This window comes from Benincasa hispida, chromosome 10 (assembly GCF_009727055.1).
Source record: "Benincasa hispida cultivar B227 chromosome 10, ASM972705v1, whole genome shotgun sequence".
Taxonomy (NCBI): Eukaryota; Viridiplantae; Streptophyta; class Magnoliopsida; order Cucurbitales; family Cucurbitaceae; genus Benincasa; species Benincasa hispida.
Window position 1 is genome coordinate 16,936,754 of NC_052358.1, and position 23,294 is coordinate 16,960,047.

A 23,294-nucleotide genomic window follows, 5' to 3' on the forward strand; every position below is an offset into this window, starting at 1 on the left:
ATAGTGGTAAGTAGGAAGATTCTTGTTTATTACGAAGAAGTATGGTTCTTTTATGTTAAGGATGAGAGTGAAATCTACTTCCTAGCGGATCTCGTACTTTAGAACCAATCAGATATACTAAGGAGAACTGACAAGAAGAGTTAACTTCTCCATCTCCGACATATTTACCCAAATTAACCTACGTGTTTGTCATTTGTGGAATTTATGTTTGGTACAATATTTGAAAGATATAAGATTTCTAATGTCATTCTTATGATTTCTTTATACCTACTGTGGTAAGGTTATTTAATACCATTCCAAAAGTAACTTTATATATATATATATATATATATATCATTCATTCTCTTCTCTTTACTTTAATATCTTCTTCTACCGTGTCTCTTTTCTTAGCATCTTTACTACGACAAAATTGAGTTTTCGTTCAATTTTATTAATGTTTTTGTGGCAATGTAAAAACCTCAATATATATGTTTTATTGACATTGATGTTTTTCATTGTCATTAATATCCATAATGATACAAAAATATCAAAATCTTAAATTAATTATTGGCGATAATAAATTGTCTCAATACACTTGACAGTAATTATTTATTGTTGAAAGTAATATATTATTATTAAAATATTGATTATGAACATTTTTAAAAAGTGTTGTTGATATTCTTACTTGATGATTAATACAATAACCAAAAATAATTGTCACGAAAGTAGTTGCGAAAGTTTTAACGGAGATGGAATCTTAAATTTTCTTTTAGCACTTATTAAACTTCTTTGATGGTATAAAACTCAATTGATAATAGTATATTAAATTAACATAATTTATTGTTCTATCCAATTGTAATAAATTAATAATAATTGAGTGAGTAAAATATATACATAAAATCAACTTTTATGAATAAGAATATATTGAGTTAATACAATTTAGTGTTTTATTGAAAATGTTAATTAATTAATGATCTATTAATTTAAATTAATTCACTCTAATTTGTTACAGAAGTTATTCATTTTTATAATTAATTAAATTATACTTTAGTACATTAATTTATATATCACAATTATATAAAATATATGTATTGGTCTCATTAAAGAAACATAATTATCTGTTCATATATGTATTGGTCTCATTACTAAAATAATCTATTAATTTTAATTAATTCACTCTAATTTGTTACGTTAATTTACTCTCTTCATAAATGTTTATCTGTTTCTATAAACATATGATAATATTCTTATGTAGAACCAAACATAATTATCTATAGTTGTCAATAATATTATTCTCAAACAACTTTTAGTGAAACGAAGAGGCCTTATCGTTTCAAAAGTTTCTTACCCCAACCTTTAAAATTATTCAAAACAACCATTTTGATTTTGTCAACTTAACCTTAAAGAAAATAATGTGGTTACAAAGCTAACGGGAATGCATGGGTATAGATAGTTTCAGTTATGTTAAAATGAGCATAGTTCAATTGGTATGATGTTTATATTATCAATTTATCGTGTTTATGGGTTGGATTTGGTTGAATTGAAAGACTTTTTAGACCCAACCCAATTGTTCGGGTTGTAATTTTTTCAACTCAAATAACTCTTTTCAAAAAATGAACCTAATCCAACCCAACCATGAAACATCTGGGGTGGGTTGGTTTAGATTAATCGGATCATTTATTTAAATTTTTATTCTTGAAAGAAGTAAAACTTTAATACATAACAATTGTATTTAATTATTTCATATATTGAATTAAAATTAACAACTTAGTTTCAATTTATATAATGAAAATTTTCTTTCTAAAGTGCGAAAAAAAAAACTATTGTTGGGAGTTTTTGGAGAAAAATTTCATGGAGATTAGGGTAGGATTTCCACGAGGAATCTGCGAGGATCGGGTTCTCCACGGGAAGTTCTTCTTTGGTTGGTACTTTAAAAAATTCAATTTGGCTTATATCCCTATTAGGAAAAAGTTTTAACTAAAAAGATAAATTTCTCGCTAATTTTTTAGAAATCCAGTACTTATCTTTATGCATCCCACCAAATTGTCCAATCATAACTTGTCATGGGACAAATTTTACTTTTTTTTTTTCCTTTTTTGAATATTTTAATATTTTTTATGCGAGTAGTGATAAGGGATGCACCATAGTATTACCCTTTTTTTATGATTAGTTCTACCTGATCAATTTGAATTTAAAAAGAAATTACTCATATTTTATAATGAAATAAAGTAATTACCTATCAAATTATTCATATATATATAATTTTAATTTAAATATTTAATTCAAATATGTTAATTATCTTGACCATTAAAAAATAAAACTTGAAATTTAAACATGATATTTATATATAATAATAATATTGGGCCCATCAATGAAAAAAAAATGAACATATCTATCCATAGTGAAAAAAGTTACAAATTGGTAAAAGAAAATCAAAAGTCACACATTGTAAGTCAAAGGGACAATAGACTAAGAGATAAAGTTTTGGGGGAGTGAATATGTTCACTAGAAGAAAAAAATTATGTGTATGTCTGTATGTCTAGCATTTAAGAAAGATAGTTTTCATGGAAAATGAATATATCTCAACTAGCATCAAGTATGTACGATAACTTCGATATAATATATTTATCGAGTAATTGTGATCATCTCCAAAGGTGATATATTTATCGAGCAATTGTCATCTCTAGATTAAGTTGACTTACCCAAAAGTTAAGTATTGAAAATAATTTAACCAAATTGAAAACTATGCACTACGTCATCATAACTTTTTTCTTTTTTTGGGAAAACTCAATAGCCTATTTGATAGGCAATTCAGATTCTGTTTTATGTTTTCAGATTCATTGAATCCAACGAATATGCTTTTTGTAGACAATTTGAATTCTATTTTTGAAAATTATTTTCGGATTGATCCAATAGTACAAATTTTGAAAATAATAATTTTATATTTTTAGTGTATTTAGATTTTGGGTTCTAAATTTTAAAATGCATAATTATACTAAAAGAAGATTAAAAGAAATATCAACATATATAGTATTTCATGTTATAAACTTAATTATTTTTGTTAAATTGAAATATTTAAAATATTATATATTATATGATATTATAAAATAATTATTATACAAATTTGTTAACCTAATACAAGTTCATAAATTAATTAGTAATAGTTTAAAATGAACCTAATATTATAGACATATTGTCAACTACATTTTGAAAATTTGCTTACATTTGAATTTAAAATTTGAATATGTTACCAAACACATCTCTAAAATATTAAATACAACTTTCTTTTTATTAAATTCATTGTTTTCAAATTTTTGTTTTCCGATTGTCTATCAAACAAACCCTAAATAACCTATTGAAATATGTAATATTAGTTTTCTAAAAATAAATTCAAAATTACTTTTGGTCTCTAAGCACTTATAGGAGTATCACTATAAGTCCATATTTTTAAATATTTTTTTATATTTAAAAAGATCCCTAATCCAAATTTGTAACAATTAATTCCCTACGGTTCTAATTTTGTACCAATTTAGTCCCTAAATTTCAATAGATAAAAATTTAATTCACAAACAATTTAATCTCTATTGTTAAGTTTTAATGAAATTCCTTACACGTGTATATAAATAGATTAAGGGTTAATCTAATTCTCATACTTTACCTTTAGTAACGATTTAAAAAATGTGATTTAATGAAATTTCTTTGGCATGTAAATTGATAAATAGATTAAGAGTTGAGCCTTACATAATTAAAAATAAAAAAATGACAATTAAGTTTGATACTATTTTTCACAAAAAGAATTAAATGGTTATAAATTTAAAAATATAGACACGAAATTGTTACATGCTAAAATTCAAAAACTACACTATTAAAAATTTGAAAATGTAAGAGTCAAATGATTACCGATCCAAATTCAGAGTTCTATGAAGAAAAGTAATTTTTAACAGTAAAATTTTCATTTGAATGATGGGTAAAAGTTCAATGTTACACACATATTAAAATTACCGTTAATTAAATCGTGAGTTCCAAATAAATCAAAACTCCACTTTATTTTCAAACATATCATAACGACAACATTAAAGAAAAAAGAAAAGTTCCTGTGAAGGTTTTTTTTTTTTTTTTTTCGTGTTAAAATTAAAAAGAAAAAAAACGAAAAAAATGTTTTGACAATAATTTTCCTTTTTCTTGTGTAAAGGATTTTAAAAATAAATTTCAAAGTAAACTCTTGACTATGACATTTTTAAAACTAGATGCCTAAATCAAGGATCAAAGTTGATTAATTGATGAATTGAATGCAAATTCCAAGGTTCAACACACTTAATCAAGAATAAAATAAAATAAAATGAGGATTATATGACATAGAACATTGTGGTTGATCCAACCTAGCTTTCATATCCTAGTTCTCCACCACAAGGTGCACAGAAAAGATGTAACTTAATTAAAAACCATTAAAAAACTACAACTGTGTTTGACAAATGTTTTTGTAACAATTTTCTACTTTTTAATCAAAATTCCACAAATACATATTTGAATTAAAAAAAAAAAATCATTCGATATGTTTAAACAGATGACTTATAATTATAAGAACAAGTAAAGTTATTCTCACTTTATTATTTTTAAAAAATTAAAAAATATATCATCTTGATCCCTATATTATGAGTACAAATTTGATTCGTTTGCTTTAAATGTCCAATTTTAATCTCAATACTTTCCATAATCTTAAATTTAGTCTCTGAAAATAATTTTTAATTAAATAACAACAAAATATGAATATATTTTCAAAATCTATTGTAAAAATGCAAATAGGTAATAAAAATTTTTAGAAAAAATCAACAATCAACTAAGAAGAGAGACTTATTTATTTATTGAAATTACATAGACTAACATTGAATATTTCCCAAAGGTCAGAGACCAAACTAATATTTATTAGGGAAATTTTCATAGATAGAAAAATTTTCAAACTATTTACAAAAATAACAAAAAAAGAAAATACTGATTTTATTAGCATCTATTAATGTTGAACTTGTATCATTTTATATCGCAAACTATCCGTCTCTATCAAGAAGATTAAAACAGTGCTATTTTGTATAAATAATAATGTCTTATTTCTTTATTTTTTAAAAAAACACAAGCAAGTAGAATGCAGTTGGAAATCAGAAATTTGAAAATCCACCGACTTGAGATTTAATATCATAAGGAAGTTTGATGGTTGTCCCGTAAAAATAGTTGAGGGACAAATTTAAGGGGTCCAAAATTTAAAACAGAAGAAGAAAAACATTAAACAAGAGTTATTATTAACAAGGTTTGATGTGACTGGTCTTTGTTCAACCAAGAACATTAATTTAATCCACACACATTATTAGATTCATAAAGCAGAGACCAAAAGAAACAACTAGTTAACAAATGAAATATATGTAATATGGCCAAAGCTTTGTTTATTTAATTTATATCAACAAGGCCTTTCAATTTCCCCAAATTATGAATCAATTATTTGCCACTGTAGCTGTACAGTCTACCTCCCACCTCTTTCTGGTTCTACAAGCAAAACAAAAATGACCTTCCCACCACAAATCAAGGCCAGCCCAGCTCAATCCCAATGGCAAATGAAACTTTTAGTTCTAAACATCTAATGCTTATCAGACTTTTTTAAGCTAGATATCATGAATTCATATGATGAGAGGGAAATTAAAGCCATTTTTGTGATTGCTTTCTTCTGCAAACAACAATATTACCAGAGAAATCTATGGCGACAGCTTAATATGAAGAAGCTAAACTCGTTAAAAGCTACTTTTTAGGTACAAAAATGTTAAGAACTGATCCAAGAAAAGAAAAGAAAAAAAAAAAGAACGAAAAATTGGTCAATAAAAATTAGTTTCCTCTTTCTTTTCTTTTTTTCTTTTTTTTTTTTTTTTGGTTTTTGTTTTTGATTTTGGGTTTCCTTTTATGGGGATGATTTCTTTTTCCCTTTCACCATTTTCTTCTTTAAATTATACGAAGAGAAAGGATCAGAATGATTCAGAATGTTGCAGAAGAGCAAGAATGGCACCTGATAAGACCGTTTTCGTTGCAAACCGTACATGTCTTGAACCCACTTTTCTCCGTGAACAATTTATGGCTTCCATTGCAGTCCTCACACAGAATGAACCTGTAGCCGCCGCAGACCTCACAAACGCCGGAATCCGCCGTCGGCAACCCTTCAATCAGCTTCTTCAGCTCGCCAATCTCGTGTAACTGCCTGATTTCCTCTGCCCCGCCCATGTATTCCCCGCCGATGAAAACCGCCGGTAATGCCAACTCCTTTTTACCAAGTATTTGCTGTAATTCCGCCACAAAGCCCGAATCCATCGACAGATCTCGTTCGTCAATCGAAACACGAAACCCTCGGAGTATTGAGCGAACGGTCCGACAGTCCTCAAAAGTAGACCTCACAACACGTAGGCTGGTGAAGTAAACCACAATTCGTTTATCCGAAACAGGTCCAGCCTCAGATCGCGTCGGTACCTGCGGCGATTTAGTCGATTTAGGGTCATGAAATTTAAACCCCGGTTCAGACTCAGGTTGGAATCGAAGCTGCGATTGACCATCCGACGGAAGATTTGACCATGCTCTAAGCAAGGAATTAACAAATCGAACACGATGGAAGACGATTGAAGCCTTTCTAGAACTAGGTTTAGGGGTTTCCTCAGCGAAAAGTTCTTGAACGTCTTTGAAAGAGGAGCAAGAGAATGAAGACGATTGAGAAGACTTATCAGGAATCTGGACCATCGATTTACTCCACGACCGCCACATCGAGGCCGGAATTTCCGATAACGACGACGAAATCTTCCCTTTTTCGCCGGAAATCAAAAACAAAAAGCAACCCAGAAGAAGAAATTATACCTCACGACGGCTGAAAATGCAGGGAAACTTCTGGATTGCTTGAAGCGAAGACTTCGATGATTCAAAGAGGAGCTGAAGAAAAGGGGAAAAAGGGTTTATTTGCAGAGGAATCAAGTTTTTTTCAGTTTTAGGTTAGAGGAGAGAGAGAGAGAGAGAGGATTAAAAGGGGAAAAGAAAGGTTGAAGATTGAAGGCGAAGGGTATTGTAGCGGTTTGAAAAAGAAAGGCGGTTTTGTTTTATGAGAGGTCGTAATTAAGAAAGACAAATCATAATTTTAACGTCAAATTATTATTGTTAATTATTTATCCGACATTTTTACCTATCCAAAAAAATATAGTAAAAAAAAATGTTGCTAAAACACTTCTCAACATCCATCACTAATAAAATACTGAAATTTTATTATTAATGTAAATAATTCTCTTATTTTTTTTACTTTTGAAAAATTCTGATTATTTAATGTGATGTATTAGTACTAAGTGTAATTCTATATATTGTTTTAATTAAAGGAAAATTTCACGTGTCAAACTATTTGCAATGGTAGACATTGATAAACTTCTATCTACTAATGATTGACTTCTATCAGTTTATATCACGATAGGCACTGATAGAAATGATAGGCTTCTATCAGCCTCTATCAAATAAGTTTAAAATTTTACTATTTTGGGTAAATAGTTTCCCTTGTTTTCCTATTTTGATGAATTAGTGCTCATTTTGAACCAAATCATTTTCATAAAATATCAATTATAGTCTCGTTTGATAATTATTTGATTTTTTCCAAATTAAGCATATTTCCTCACATTTTTACTACCATGGTTTGCATCTTTTTTTAGTAAAATAGTTCAATTCTTAGCCAAATTTCAAAAATAAGAATAACTTTTTTAGTTTTCATAATTTTTTTAAAAAAAACATAGGTAAATAGTAGATAGTGAAGCAAGAAATTAAGGGGTAGAATGAGCATTTGTAGATTTAATTTTCAAAAATAAAAAATCAAATGGTTATTAGACGAGACCTAAACTACTTGTTTGCTTTTCAATTTTTTGCTTAATAAATTTATGTTATTTCAATAAAAAAAATGTCAAAGATATAAATTTGATTTTGTGTTAAATTAACTCTAAATTCTTAATTTTATATCTAATGAATAAAATTATAATTTAATTTAAAATATTCGATAGAGATATTTGTGTTAAATTACAACTTTATTCCATATTTGTTTGGATTTCTTTCTTACCCTTTTAAATGGAAATAGTATAAAGCATCAAAATTAGTTGTCTTGCATATCTATATACGTGTGTGAGAGAGAATTTCTTCTGTTTTGAGTTGTTTTCAAATATAGGAAATAATATAAATATAAATATAGTAAAATTTTACTATCTATCTACAATCGATCACGACTGCAATATACAACTATTTGTGTCTATCTTACTATTATTTATAAATATTTTCAATAATTTTATCATTTAAAATAATTTTCCTTTAACTTTTCACCTACCTTTAAATATTTTTACTTTATACAATTTTTCATTTCAATCTCTTAATATACTATTACAATATTTCATAATGTTTAATATACCATTACAATATGTGAGTGAAGAAGTTACTCTTTGACTTCGAAGTTAATAATATAAATGAAAGATACTCAGGTACATCTTAGGCATCACTTATCTTTGTGTATTCCCTAAATTGTTCAATCATAACTCGCGATGCGATAAATTTTACATTTTTTTGTGTGAATATTTTAATATTTTTTATATTCAACGGTGAAAATGATGCACTTAAATATGCCATTAATAGTTTTCCGTCACCATCAATGATGTTTTTACATCTGTCAAAGATATACTAATATCACTTATAAATTGAAGAGGTTGAGATATGTTGTGGAGTCTTTTCAACTTTTTAAAACCTTTTATTTGAGTTTGACTTAAAATTTGTGTCATATTTTCAAGAAATTTATCATCTTGTACCATCTTTATATTATTTTGGACCAAATAGTCACATATCTATGCGTAATTATTTTTAGAAAATCTAAAAATTAAAATAGAACATTTAAAAACAAAATATATAAATCAATATGATATTTTAACTAATATTTTATTATAATTATTTTCCTTTTGAATAGAACGATATAAAATTGGATATTTGAACATAAGCATAATATCTAATTTAATTGAATTGTTTTGAAATTGACATTTTATTATATTTAGCATCAAATAAGATTGTGTTTTGTGTGGTAATAGTGTTTGTAACATGATATAATAAAACATGTCATAAAGGTGGAGAGAAACAATGAGATATATGAATAAATTAAAATCCACTTAATGATAATTTTTAAGGAAAGAAAATCTCATGAGTCATTGGATGAAGAGGAAATATATTGTATAAGAAATAGCTGCATGTTATTGGATATCTTGGAGAACACTTTATAGTAAAATTTTTATAGGAATTAATTTATAAAGAACAATACATTATTTTAATCTCCATAATTTTATATGAGCTATTATCCCTAGCTTTATACTTAATTTAAAATACACCAAACTTCAATAATATTTTTAACTCAAAAAAATAAAAAATAAAATAAAATATACACTTATAGTTAATTCTAAATGGAAATCATTAACGATTTGTTTAAAAAATATCATTAAATTTTTAATTTTTTTTCAATTATATACTCTTAAACTTTAAAAAAAAAAAAAAAAAAATCACTACCAAAAGGACATGGACAAAAATCAGTAACCGTTACTATCTTGAAAAAAAATAAAGACAAGTCCAAAATTTTAAAGTCTCATTAAATACACTCATTATTGTTATTATATGGACAAAACTATTTACCTCAAAAATATCTTTTTTTTAGTATAAATCTATAATACAGATTATGGAGTGAAAAGATTCAAATGGCTAACACGTGTTATATATCAATTGAACTATGTTCATTATTGATATTTCAAAAATACCTAAATTTTAAAAATGAAAAAATAATGATTAGATGTAACTTAGGTAATTTCTAACAATTATAAAATAATAATAATAATTTTAAAATTAAATTATCATATATTAATTTTTAATTGGATGCACCAAAATGTATCCCTGATATTCTATTAAATGCAGTAATATGCGTAAAATTGAGACTTTCATTTTATTTTATTTTCTAAATATATATATATATATATATATATTTGCTGGAGAGTTGGAGGAGAATGGGATCACGTGCAGCGTGGCCCACCAAAACGATAAATTTAGAATGTAATGAGTGTGGTGTGGTGATACGGCGTGTTTGAGTTCGAAATAAATCTCTGTATATTATAATATATATTTTTCTGTTTGACGCTAAAAGGAAAATATAGGTTAAAAAGTGGAAGGCCATTACCAAAGTTTGGTGGATTCTGAAAAGTTTCACGTGCTTTTGCTATCAAATTAGCATTTGCTCATTCTCCACTTAGTTATAAAATAAGGTAAATATAAATTTACCCTCTCATCAATATATCAATTTAAATTTTAAACGTTCATTTTATTTTATTTTCATATATATTTATGAAAAGTTTAGGGTTAACATCGATATTTTAATAAAATTTTATGGTTTAAATTGATATACTTATAAAAAGTTGAATGTTTAAATTAATACAATTATCCATTAAAGGTTTAAATTTATACCACCTCTAAAGTTTAAGTTTTAATTGATTCAACTCTTAGTTTATAGTTTAAATTGATACAACCTCAAAGTCCAGAGGTATAAATTGATATTTGGTCTATAAAATATTGAGGAAATATTAATTTATGATCATAAACTTTAAGATCATATCAATTTAAATTCTAAACTTTTGTAAGTGTATCGATTCACACCTTTTATTACATTTTGTTTGGTAAATCTTGTGTGAAACTTATAATTAGATTAATTAAACTCCTAAAACATTCATGAATAAACCAACTTAGACTCTAAGTCATAACTTCTTTTGAGAATCGTCTATGCATTTACTCTAATTGTTTATTTTGTAAAACTGACATTTGAAGAAATCTACACACATTTGAGAATTAATCCATAGATGATTTTCAAAGGTAATAATAATGAAGAGTCTAAATTGATTGACTTATAATTTTTTTTGGAATTTAATTGACTCAAATTATAAGTTTCATACATGATATTGGTCCAACGAAATTTAGAAAAGGGGTAAATTGATATTAAAGTTTAGGTTTTAAATTGATACAGTTATTAGTTTGGAGTTTTAATTCATTTAACTCAAAATTTAGGGGTATATATTGATATTTACCCTAAAACAATTTTGTCCTCTTTTAACTTTAGTGTTATGTGTTTTTAAATTTTTGTAGGAATATTCATCCATATCGACATTTTATTGAAATTTTTATCGACAATTTCTTAAAATTGAGATCCTTAACATTTTCGTCGATATCAATATTTTAAACTAAGATGTCATGATAAAGGGTTACGAGATCATAGATTCAATCTATGGTGGCCACTTATCTAAAATTTAATATTCTATGAATTTTCTTGACACCCAAATGTTGTAAGGTCAAGTGTATTGTCTTGTAAGATTAGTCTAGGTGTGCGTAAATTGGTTCAGACACTCACAGATTTCAAAAAAAAAAAAAAAAGGCTTCTTGCAAATTTGGCAAATTAAGTTTTTAAAAATAGGTCCATAGTCCCAGTGGCAGAGCCAGAAATTCTATATAGGGACACTATATGTACAAGTCTAACAAAAAAAAAATCTATAAATGAATATAAAAAAAAGTGTTCATAACTTCATAAATTAACTAATTTAATACATTACAATTGTCATCTATGAGTTTTCATGTTTTGAAATCGATCCATGGTAACTTCAATATCTAACTTATCAATAAATCCTTTTCAATACTAGTTCTAAAACAATCATTCATCCATTGACCTCCAATTCGATTACAAAATCAAGTCTTCACAATATGCATAACAGAAAATGTTCTCTCTACAATAATTGTGGCAACAGGTAAAATTAACATCAAGATAAATAATTTGTAAATTAATGGATAGACCTTGTCTATATTCGTCATGACCATTTTTACTACAAAATCACACATGCGTTTTAGCTCAACGAACTCAATATTTGAATACATATCAATAATATAATTTTGAAGTTGACCCTCAAGCATAGAGAGTTCAATAATTGAAAAGTCTTTTAGGTAAAATTGAGCAAGTTAACTAAGTTTTTTTCTATCAAAAGAAACAAATGAATTACTCGGATTTAGACATACCACATAGAGAAGCAATTCAGTATTTGTTTCAATAAAATGATTATGCAACTCTTGAAGTTGCATATCAATGATGACAAAGAAAACAACACGATAATGATGTAAATTTGTAACTGGATGAGAATTTCGCCATTGTCGTCCTCGAATTAGAAATAGGCCATCCATTTTAAGGACTTTAGTATCATGACTAAGATAGAAATTAGAAATCATACTCGACAACGAACCTCAATAAGATTCTCTTGTTTTCTGCAATATTTCTTTACAATTTTGACTAAAGTCACTGCATTCACAATATATTAGACCAAGATCTGAAGATAGTTCTTCTAGATTTATTTTTGTATTAGATTGATCATAATCCAAAACATTTTTCTTCTTTGAAGATGATGTCTCTACAATCTCTATTGTTGTTTTTCTTTTATAATATATTTCATATTAATTTTGAATTAACTCTACAAAAGTATTAATAATAAGAATATTACATTATATTATATAGATTTAAAAGCATAAAAAATTAAAGTCTAAGAATATTTTAAAACTTATTTGTCAAGCTCGTATATCCAAATGAGTGACAAGAAATAATCCTCTAGATTGAATTTTGAAATTAATTTTAAAACCTATACGAGTAATGTGAATGTAAAAATAACATGGAAATAAATGAAAATATATATAACATAATGTGAATATAAAAATTATGTAAAAAAATGAATGAAACATTTTTAATAGAATGTTCTTGAGAGTTGAGATTGAAAAGTTATTTTCGAAAAGAAGAAAAAAGTTTATAAACTACCCCGTTATGTTGCAAATAAAAAAAATATTATTTGACTATTTATTTATTAAAAAAAGACACATAATATTTTAAATGACACATTGTTTGATGAACTTTCCTTTTATTAGAATTTACATGAGTTGGGCTTTTAGATGAAAAAAAATCTAGGTAAAAAGTCATTAAAAATTCAAAATAAAATGTTGACAAGCTATAAGATTTAACCCCTTGTGTTCGCCAAATAGACAACACTCCGCACCAATAACCTAGCACCAATATTGTTACATAAATTGAACTTTATATATATATATTAACACATATCACTTTATCATTTATATTAAAAATACAAAACACGGATAAATTGAGGAGGGCACGTGCCCCCTTCGCCCATGCATAGTCTAGACTTATTACTTTTTAAAAAATGCCAAAAAATAAGTCCAACCCACGAAATGTTAAAAAAAAGTACGTATACACCTAATACACTTGATACACACTTGTTACACTAATGATATACACTTGAATCTTGATACACTACTGATATGTATTTGATACACTTGATACAATTGAACTACTAGTACACACCTGATGCACTTGATACAAGTTGATAGACTATTGGTAGATACTTGATATATTATTGATACACGGTTGAAAATAATTAGTCATTTTAAGTGTTTTAAATTGAAGGGTATTTACGTAAATAAAGACTTGTGGCAATTTTATAATTAAATAAATCTTCTTTAATTAGGACTACTTTATGTTGGAAAGGAAAAGACTGCCGCATAGAGAGGGGAGAAAATGAGAGAGAAGAAAGAAAGAGCAACATGCATACGACAACGTCTTTCCTACCAACTCTGAGTCGTCGCCGATCAGCTTCACCACCTCCTCATTGTTGTCACATTCACCCACAATCGTCCAATTGAACCTTTCTTTATCGGAGCTCATAAAGGGAGCTTACATAAATGAAAATGGAAATTGACGAGCGAGGTGGTTGACAATCGACAGACGAGCACCGATACGATGAAGCAAGTAGCGGTGATTGGTCGGACGACTTGGAGATGGAATGTGAGAGTGAGAGAGAAGAAGATGGAGCATGAGGGTGAAAGATAAGGTTGAGAAGGAATCTGTGTAAATGAAAAGTTGTCATATCTACAAATAGAAAAAAGTGTGTGACACGCTTGCAAATTCCTAAACTTAAATTGTCATCCAATATAATTTTTTTTTTTTAAAAAAAAAACATTTTATAATATATTTAAAAGGGAACTACAAGTCTAAGAAACGCTGCCATAAATCCCGTGTGTGAAGCCTTGAAAATGTAATGGGTTTTGAATTTTATGCTTAATTTTTTGTTTTCTTCTTCCCAGAGTCTGCCAAACTGGATGGTTCACATTAGTTTTTTTTTTCTTTTTTCCTAATAGAAAAATTACAACAAATTATATTTTAAAAATTTGACTGTCTAATTTTAATGAGAATTAATACAGGTTAATTATCGATTAATTATATTATTTAAACACATTAAAGTTGAATTTGGTTCTTTTGTTTGTAATTACATAAGATTCTTCCGTGACCCACAACTCACATCTACGCGTTTTCAGATTATTATTATTATTATTTAGAATATTTTTAGATAAAATATTTTTTACACTTTTCGTCCTTTTCTACATTATAGAATAAATTATTTTCAAATATAGAAAAATAAATCGACTTATTTCTAAATATAACGAAATGTTGTTGTATAACAATGATAGATATCTATTAGCATCTGTGACAGATACTGATAGATGATCAGTACAATTAATAGACAATAAACATTGATAGATAGTGACATTTTGTTATAGTTAAAAATATTTTCAACCATTACCATTTAAAACAATTATCCTCGAATAATTCTAGTTTATATCATATGCTCCACATTTCTTTGTAATAATATAATGCTACTAGATATATTACTTATGTATAAGTGTTGCAATTTTTCCTCCATTCAGTTTTGTCTAATTTGCCACTAATTTTAATAAATAGTTTTTTCCCAAAAGGTAATTAATAATTAAAAAAAAGCATAATAATCTCTATGAACTCATTAATTAAAAAAAAAACTAATTATGTTTAAATTAGTTTACTAAGTGTATTGTTAAAAAAAAGTTTAACTAATGCGCTTTTTTATTATAATATTTACAAGGTATAGATTGAACTTTCGACCTCAGACAAAGATCATGTCAATTACCATTAATTAAGTTCACTTTGACTAATTAATGCACATATTAAATCGTTGAATAACTTTGCCAAAATTCAATAACAAGTTAGCCCTATTAGCTCTAGTGCTCTTTTCTATACAATTTTATCAATTCTATATCGTACGGTATATTATATAATCTATTCAAGAACATATAAGAGAATTTTTTTTTTAACGATATTAGGAGGAAGAACTTATTAGAGGATTAAAACTGCAACAGTTTTAAAGTTTAATATTAAGATTGGAACACTTGTACGAGTTTAAACTTTTTGTGCAAATTGATGGAATGGGAAGTTTAGGGGTTCAAAATGAAATGAGCTTATAACATGAAATAATATATATATTTAAAGTTGTCACTTTTCTTATGTAATTCTATATTTAAATTTTCAAATTTAGATTCAATAAAAACATTTTAAAAAAAAGTCCACAATTTTCACTATTTGATCACAAAATTCAAAAATAAATTATATTTGTTGAATTTGAATGAATTGGATGATTATATATGTATATATTATTTATTTTAGTTTAATAATAAGCAGGACAAGAGATTTGAACTTCTAACCTCTTAAATTAGATTATATATCTTAACCATTTGAACTATATCCATACTATATTAAACACAAAATGTAAGTGTACGATTTTTTATTTTATTTTTTCTAATTGACCTATTAATTTTTAAAAAGGGAATTTACATTGGGTGTCAAATTAGGAATAGTATATTAAGGGTGTGCAACCTACTTTCCTCATTTTGCATATATGTAATATTACTAAAATTCTATTTTTGGTTTCTATATAATGACTAAATTACCCTCAACTATTTATTACTTTCTTTCAAGCATGGAACCCTCTTTCTCCTCTCAGTTGCAATCCCCCCACCCTATCTATCCTTTTCTTCTTTTGCTCCTTCTGTTTCTTCTCACCAATAAGCCTCCTCCAACGACGATAGACTCGATGTGAACACCTAACCATCGCATAACCTTAGATCACGTTAGACCTATCTATTCGAGAGCAGAGAGATTCTTTTTCATTTTTCTCCTTCAAGTTCATCATGTTGGACTTGATGCCCTAAATTCCGTAAGGTCCTATAGTTTGTAAAAATTATTAAACAAACTCTTTGTGTATTTAATAAAATATATGACATTGTATTCAAATTCATTGTCTATAAAATAAATGATATTTTAGTTACATTAACCACAAACCAATAAACTAACATCTGAGGTTATCTTTGTAACTAAAAACATGTATGTAGAGACATACGGGTGGATCACGTTTAAGTGATAACCTAAATGGTTTGTAGTTGATGGATAAGACTAGGTACCTTATCCTAGTGACACTACAAGTATGACTCGCTTTGTAGGTGTTACCTACAAATGATCTAATCCTGATCATTTATGTATAGACATGTGAGTAGGAATATTTTATACAAAGGAGTTTGTATAAAACCGGACAACAAAATGTTTAGTTTCGTTATATAACGTCGTTAATAATAGAGGCTTACATTTCACCAGGATGACCATAGGTAACATGACCTGAATCCTGAGTGAGTTGTGACTCCTGCATATGAAGGCGGTCCTTTGATTTATATGAGTGAGAGTGACCAGATTGCCGACTCAAAAAGCCTACCATTTTGGAGATTCGTCTGATTGAGGAGTTGGGAACACAACTACACAAGATAGAATTCACTTCGTCCCCGAGGAAGGGGTAAGTAGATAAATTGCTCCCTTAAGGGTTTATTCCGGGCCTTGAACAATGTGGTGTCATACCCTCTCCTGGCCTGAGAAGGGTTTAGTCATAGTTGGACTATGATCTATTGTTCATTAGAGGGATCAGTGGTACTTAAGGAGTTAAATGTAACTATAGGGGAAAAACGGTAATTTGACCTAGTTGTACTTACGAGCAATTTGTGAAGGGTCATCGTGCTGTTGATTGGTTACATCTAATGGACATAGAAATATATCTGTAGTGCGAAAAGTATACCTGTCGGTCTTTAGTGGAGTGCCCGACAGTTAGCGGATGGTGAATAATTTAATTAAAGAATTTAATTAATTATTCACATATCGTTGGAGCTTCAAGCTACAGGTTCATGAGGTCCCCTTAGTAGCTCAATATGATTAATTGAGAATAAGTTTTTGGATTAATTTGAATCGTTCAAATTAATAGAGAGATTTAATGATATAAGATATAATTAAGTTGTTTTAATTATATGTGATATAATTATTATAATGTATTTGATACATTATAACTTTAGTGAGAGGAAATAAATATTTGAATAAGATTCAAATATAGTTTCTATGAATTAGATTCGTAGTTGTTAAATTTAATATAAATGTGATTTATATTAAATGCCATATAAAAAAGAAAAGAAACTATAGTTTATATTGTATATGATACAATATTAAAACTATAGGTTATATATTATATTTGATATAACATATAATTTAATATATATATATATATATAATATGATAAGTTAATTATCATATTTATATTTATATTAATTATTATTTTAATAATAAGGGAGGGAGTTACAACTCCATTTCCCTTATTTTCTTTCACCCACGTAAGTGGATGGTGGTTATTTTTGGCATGTAGAAAAAGAAAAAGTTTCTTCTTCTTTGCTAGTAGATAGTCGATTGATTGTGACAAAAAAAGAGATAGAAAGAGTTTTGTGTTTGTGGAATCGTTGTTGAACAAATCTCCAAATTTCTTTTCTCCTCTTTACACAAAATTTCCTTAATCCAAAATAGCCAGAGCCCTCCACTCCTGGATTCTCACCCTGAGAATACCGAGGAAACTATTGTGGTCGTGTTCAAACTTGTTCGAGGTTTTTCTTGGAGAAAGTCTTCAAGTGGTTAGTGTGCTGTTCAAGGGAATTCTTGAAGAAAGATCTTCAAAGTGAGGTTTCTAAAACTCTTTTATTAGCATGTTGTAATTTATTAATAAATGCATATCTTGTTTCTTGTTTACTACAAAATTTATATTAAATGAAAAATGGATTTGGGTCGATCTTGCTTCTGCTCAAAGTTCTCTTCTCAAAGAGTTCCTTCACATCCACGCATGAAGATTCTTTAAAGTTCAACTATTCTACTTCCTAAAATTGATTTTGTTTTTAATTATGTGTTCGATTTATCCGTATAAGTCCAATAAGATGAATTGAGACGGTATTTTAAAGATTTTGTTTGATTGTTTTCTTGAAGTTTTTTTAGTTCATTTTTTTTGTTTTGAAATCGATTTTCAATGATCATCCTCTACAATTTCAATCGATTGTTTCAATTTTTTATGAAGCTTAATTTCTCTCCTGAATGATCATCCTCTAGAATGGAAATCTGACTATAAATCTCTTGCATTTAATTGAAAATTGCTATGTATATTTTGTCAATAATTCATATTTGTTTATCTTAATAAATTATTTCGAAACTACATATTGAAATATGTGCCTTATCAATATGATAATCTCATTCCTTAGTTTCTTATGGCTAGTGTTTATCATTCTTATAATGGATAGGTATTTGTTTGATTATGTTTTAATCTGTGAGAAAAGCTTGTGGGCAAAAATCTTTTGCTTGTTTTTCATCTACTGGTTATGTCTACCTCAGAAATTGTCTGGTTTCATCATTTGTTTATCTTAGTAATAGGCATTTGCTTCTTCATATGTTTTTATTGCATGATTTTTTTATTGGTGCATCTGCTTGCTATTTGATTGTTATGTGATTATTATTTAATTGATATTGGATTTCTATCTGATTACTATCTTTGGTATTATATACTTATATATCGATGTAATCTTATGATGTTTTTTTTGGTAGATTCTGAAGTTTTTAGACGATATACATTACAAGAAATTAGGTTATTCACGATGAAAGTTTTCCCGATGCCAGAGAAACCATTGGGAAAAATGGTTTTTCCTGATGATTTTTCTGATGTCGGGAAAATCGGTCGTTTAAATGGCTTTGGGAAATATAAGTATTTCCAACAGTTTTTTAGATCGTCGGTATAAAAATGGTTGGAAAAACTTTTGTAGATCTCTCCTGACGATACGGACTAGGCATCGGGAGAAAAGGGAAGCCAGTGAGAGTTTCAAAACATTGATAATATTTTTTCAAGACTATCTCGACTGTAGGTTACACTACCGTTGGGAGAAAGAACTTTTTTCGACGGCACTTAAGACATCGGGATAGGGTCATTTAAAATCTTAATCACTTAATTTTTTTCATCAGCCACCAGGTCTCCAAACTTTTTCCCTCATTCGTTCGATCTTCTTATGCAATCTGATTGGAGCCGATCGGGAAGCTACACCGGTGTGTCGTTTTATAGGTGTCTGTTGTTGCCACCATTCGTTTCATGTCGTTGCTACCGATACTTTTTTCCTACCGTCGTTCGTTTCTGGATATAATTTCGCTCGGAGATTGTGGTACGAAACCCTTGAGGTTCTTATTTAACGGCAGTGTTTTTTTTTTTTTTTTTTAATTTTTATGTTTTTAATTTCTAAGCTTACTTTCGGTTTGATTCTTGAATTGTATTATGATTTTGAAGGAAATGTGTTAGGGGGAATAAGGGATTTGTTTGAATGAATGGGTATTTCTTACTTTCTAAGAAAATGAGTGTTGGATCTTAATTGATGCGTTATTGGGCGTCGAGTGAATTTGAGCTGCTGCCTTTTTCTTCTTTTGATGTGATTTGATCTAGGTTGATTTTAGGGGGTTGTTTTATTTGAACTGCATGATTTTGCTGGGAAACTTTATGTCTGTGCCATTTGGTTTTTTGAATTTTATTGTTTTTTTCCACCTCTAGATTTTCAACTTTGTAGTTTGGAGATGATTTAAGGGCTTCCATATTGTTTTTAAAGACTTGCTTCCAATCATTAGCAATTCTCCCTGTTCACCAATTTAGAGGATATGTAGTGTAAACTACAAGCTGAAGAGGTCGATATTTTTTTCTTTCTTGTTATTTATTTGGGATTTTTGCATTGTTGGTTGTTCTTGGGATTTCTGCATTGTTTGCTTCTCATGTTTCAATTGGAGCAATAGACTATTTAAGGATTATTTGGAGTTAGTAGTTATTTAGGGATTTAAGAAAAGTTGATTAGTTAGTTGGCTTAAATTTGTGAGCTAACATTGTAATTATCACATTGAGATGATTGTAAGGGATGTGATTAATTAAAGTCTGATACTTATTAGAAAGGAAGAATGTGAACAAGTCTATAGGAAAGCATAACATTGAAGGTAAAGGTAAATGCATAGTTATGTTTAAGTTTAAGTTTAAATTGAAATTTAAATTCAATAACTCCATGTTTGTTTATGTTACCTTTGTGTCTAAATTCATTGATAGTTGCAAACTTGTTTATTGCCCAAACACTTGGAAGTTTCCTACTTCGGCTACTTCTTCTTGTATCATCCTTTTTCTATTTCATTTTGACCTTTTTTGTTTGATTGGATTACAAGGGGTTACCAAGGGAATGTCAATCCATTGTAATAAAAGAAAGAGACCCTTGAAAGAAAACTTTATTTTGACGGATGATTGGGGATATTCATAAAAAAAAAAAAGAAACACAAACAAGAAAGAATATTGTTCTTAAAGAAAACAACTCTTCTAATAAAAAATTAATACTTAGAAACTGAAACTATGTGTTCTAATATAACTAATTGTCTAAATCATACATGTTCAACTTATCACATAAATTGTTAAGAATGGGTAAAGAGTGGATTAAGATTAGGAACAAGTTACCAACTGAGTATGTAGAAGGTGTATACCGATTCCTTGAAGTTGCAAAACTTCATGTTAATAACTCGGAGAAAAGAAGATGTCTATGCATAAAATGTATGAATGTAATGTAGAGCCAATATATGGAGTTGAACGACATTTATTCATTAATGAAATTTCTCCATGGTATCATTGATGGATATATCATAGAGACCTAGTCATGTTTGAGGGATACGAGAGTCACACATCTCAATTGACACAGGATGATGGATTAAGTACGACAGAGATGAATGTTATAGACAAAGAAAATGAAATTTTGAATATTATAAATGATCTACAGTGTCCAATTGCCGATGTAAATGAAGGAGATAACAAGAATGAGATACAACCAATCCCTAAGAAAGAGATAATAATTCAAGCTTATTTGAAGACTTAATAAATGAAGCACGTAACCAATTGTACCTATTTAAAGAAGTCATTTGATTTGTTACTTGAATTGTTAAAAGAAGCATTTTTCGTTGGAGCATATTAAGGTTCTTAACTGTTGAACTAGAAGACTTGAATTGTTAAAAGAAGCATTTCTCATTGGAGCATCTATACCTAGTTCATTTTATGAAGCTAAAAGAAAATTACTTCACTTAGGACTAGATTATGAGTCTACTCATGCTTGCAAATACGATTGCATCATATATTGGAAAGAATTTGTCGATTGGCAACAGTGTCTAGTATATGGTGAGTCTCGGTACAAAGTTGAAGATAGAAAAAGTAAAAAGATCCCACATAAAATTTTACGATATTTTTCTTTAATACCAAGATTAAAGCGATTATTTGCATCTAAACATATTGCACCTGAAATGAGTTGGCATAAAGATAAACATGTTGAAACTAATAGTGTTGCGACATCCAACTGATGTTGAAGGGTGAAAGCATTTTGATCGTGAGTTTCCTCAGTTTTCTTCAGACCCACAAAATGTTCGTTTAGGACTAGCTTCAGATGGTTTCAATCCATTCGGGAATATGAGTACTTCATATAGTATGTGGCCAGTGGTGCCCATTCCTTACAATTTTCCACTTTGAAAATGCATGAAAGAGAAAAATTTCATTGTCTCACTTCTTATACCTGAACCGAAATCTCCTAAAAAAGAAATTGATATTTACTTACAACCATTAATTGAAGAGTTAAAAGGAGTTATGGAATGGTGGTGTATACACACTTATGATTCTGTTAGCAGTGAATACTTTCAACTATACGTGAGCTTATTGTGGACTATTAATGACTTTCTTGCGTATAGTGATCTGTCTGGATGGAGTACCAAAGATTACCAAGCATGCCCTATTTGTAAAGAGGATACATCATCATTAAGGCTAAGATGAAAGCAATGTTTTATGGGGTATCGACATTATCGTCCAGATAATCAAAGTTGGCACAAGAGCAAACAATATGATGGAAAAATTAAACGTAAACCTCCTTTAGTTTTCATGGATGAAGAAAATATATTACGAGAGGTGAACTTGTTAAAATTTTATGTGCTTAGCAAACATCTAGAGAAACGTGATAAAAAATGAAAAAGAAGTTTAAATTGGAATAAAAAAAAGTATATTTTTCCAACTTCCATATTGGTCGAAACTTTTATTGAGACATAAATTGGATGTTATGTATATCAAAAAGAATATTTGTAATAATTTGGTAAGTACATTGTTAATATTGAGGGAAAGAATAAGGATGCAACTAATGCTCATCTGGATTTAGAAGATCAAAATATACAAAAAGAACTACACTTGCGAAAGGTAGGGGATAAAGTTGTAAAGTCACACGTTGCATACACATTGACTACTAGTGACAAGGTTGCATTCTGTAAGTAGATGAAATCAGCCAAATTTCCTTATGGGTTTGTATCAAATATATCAAGATGTGTGCGTGAGAAAGATGGAAAGCTATGGGGGCCAAAAACCCACGACTCTCACTTTAAAAGCTTCTTCCAATTGGTGTTCAAGCATACTTAAAAAAAGATGTGTCCACTGTTGTTGTTGAGTTATGCAAATTTTTCTATGATCTATGTGCAAAAACAATATTTATAGGGAATTTGGCACGATTACAAAGTGACGTTATAATCATACTTTGTAAGTTAGAAAAAGTATTTCCACATGCAATTTTTAATGTAATGGTGCACCTAGCAATCCATTTGTCCTGTGAAACAAAAGTTGCAGGTCCAGTTAGTTATAGTTGGATGTAACCTATCAAAAGAAGTTTACAGACATTAAAACAATAAGTAAGAAACAAGGCATGTTTTAAGGGTTCTATAGCAAAAACGTATATAATGAATGAATCGTTGGTATTTTGTTCATTGTACATAACTGGAATTGAGACGAGGTTCAATAGAGATGAAAGAAATGATGATAGACTTCCAGAGAATGAGATATGTGGTAAATTTTCAATGTTTAGACAAAATGTGTGACTAATAGGAACATCAAAAGTAAGGACATTATCAAGAGAAGAGAAATGCAGTGCACATTGGT

At 28.4% G+C, this 23,294-nt stretch overlaps 1 protein-coding gene across 1 annotated transcript; it reads right to left on the reverse strand.

Annotated features, from left to right (window-relative positions):
- Positions 1 to 5,369: 5,369 nt before the first annotated feature.
- On the reverse strand, positions 5,370 to 7,060 carry LOC120089427 (uncharacterized protein At5g39865). The gene has a single exon (XM_039046887.1). The coding sequence runs from the start codon at positions 6,763 to 6,765 to the stop codon at positions 5,992 to 5,994; it is 774 nt and encodes a 257-aa protein (XP_038902815.1). The 5' UTR covers positions 6,766 to 7,060; the 3' UTR covers positions 5,370 to 5,991.
- Positions 7,061 to 23,294: the final 16,234 nt, after the last annotated feature.

Coding starts and splice junctions, on each gene's coding strand:
- LOC120089427 (XM_039046887.1), bottom strand. CDS start 6,765: ATGTGGCGGTCGTGGAGTAAATCGATGGTCCAGATTCCTGATAAGTCT.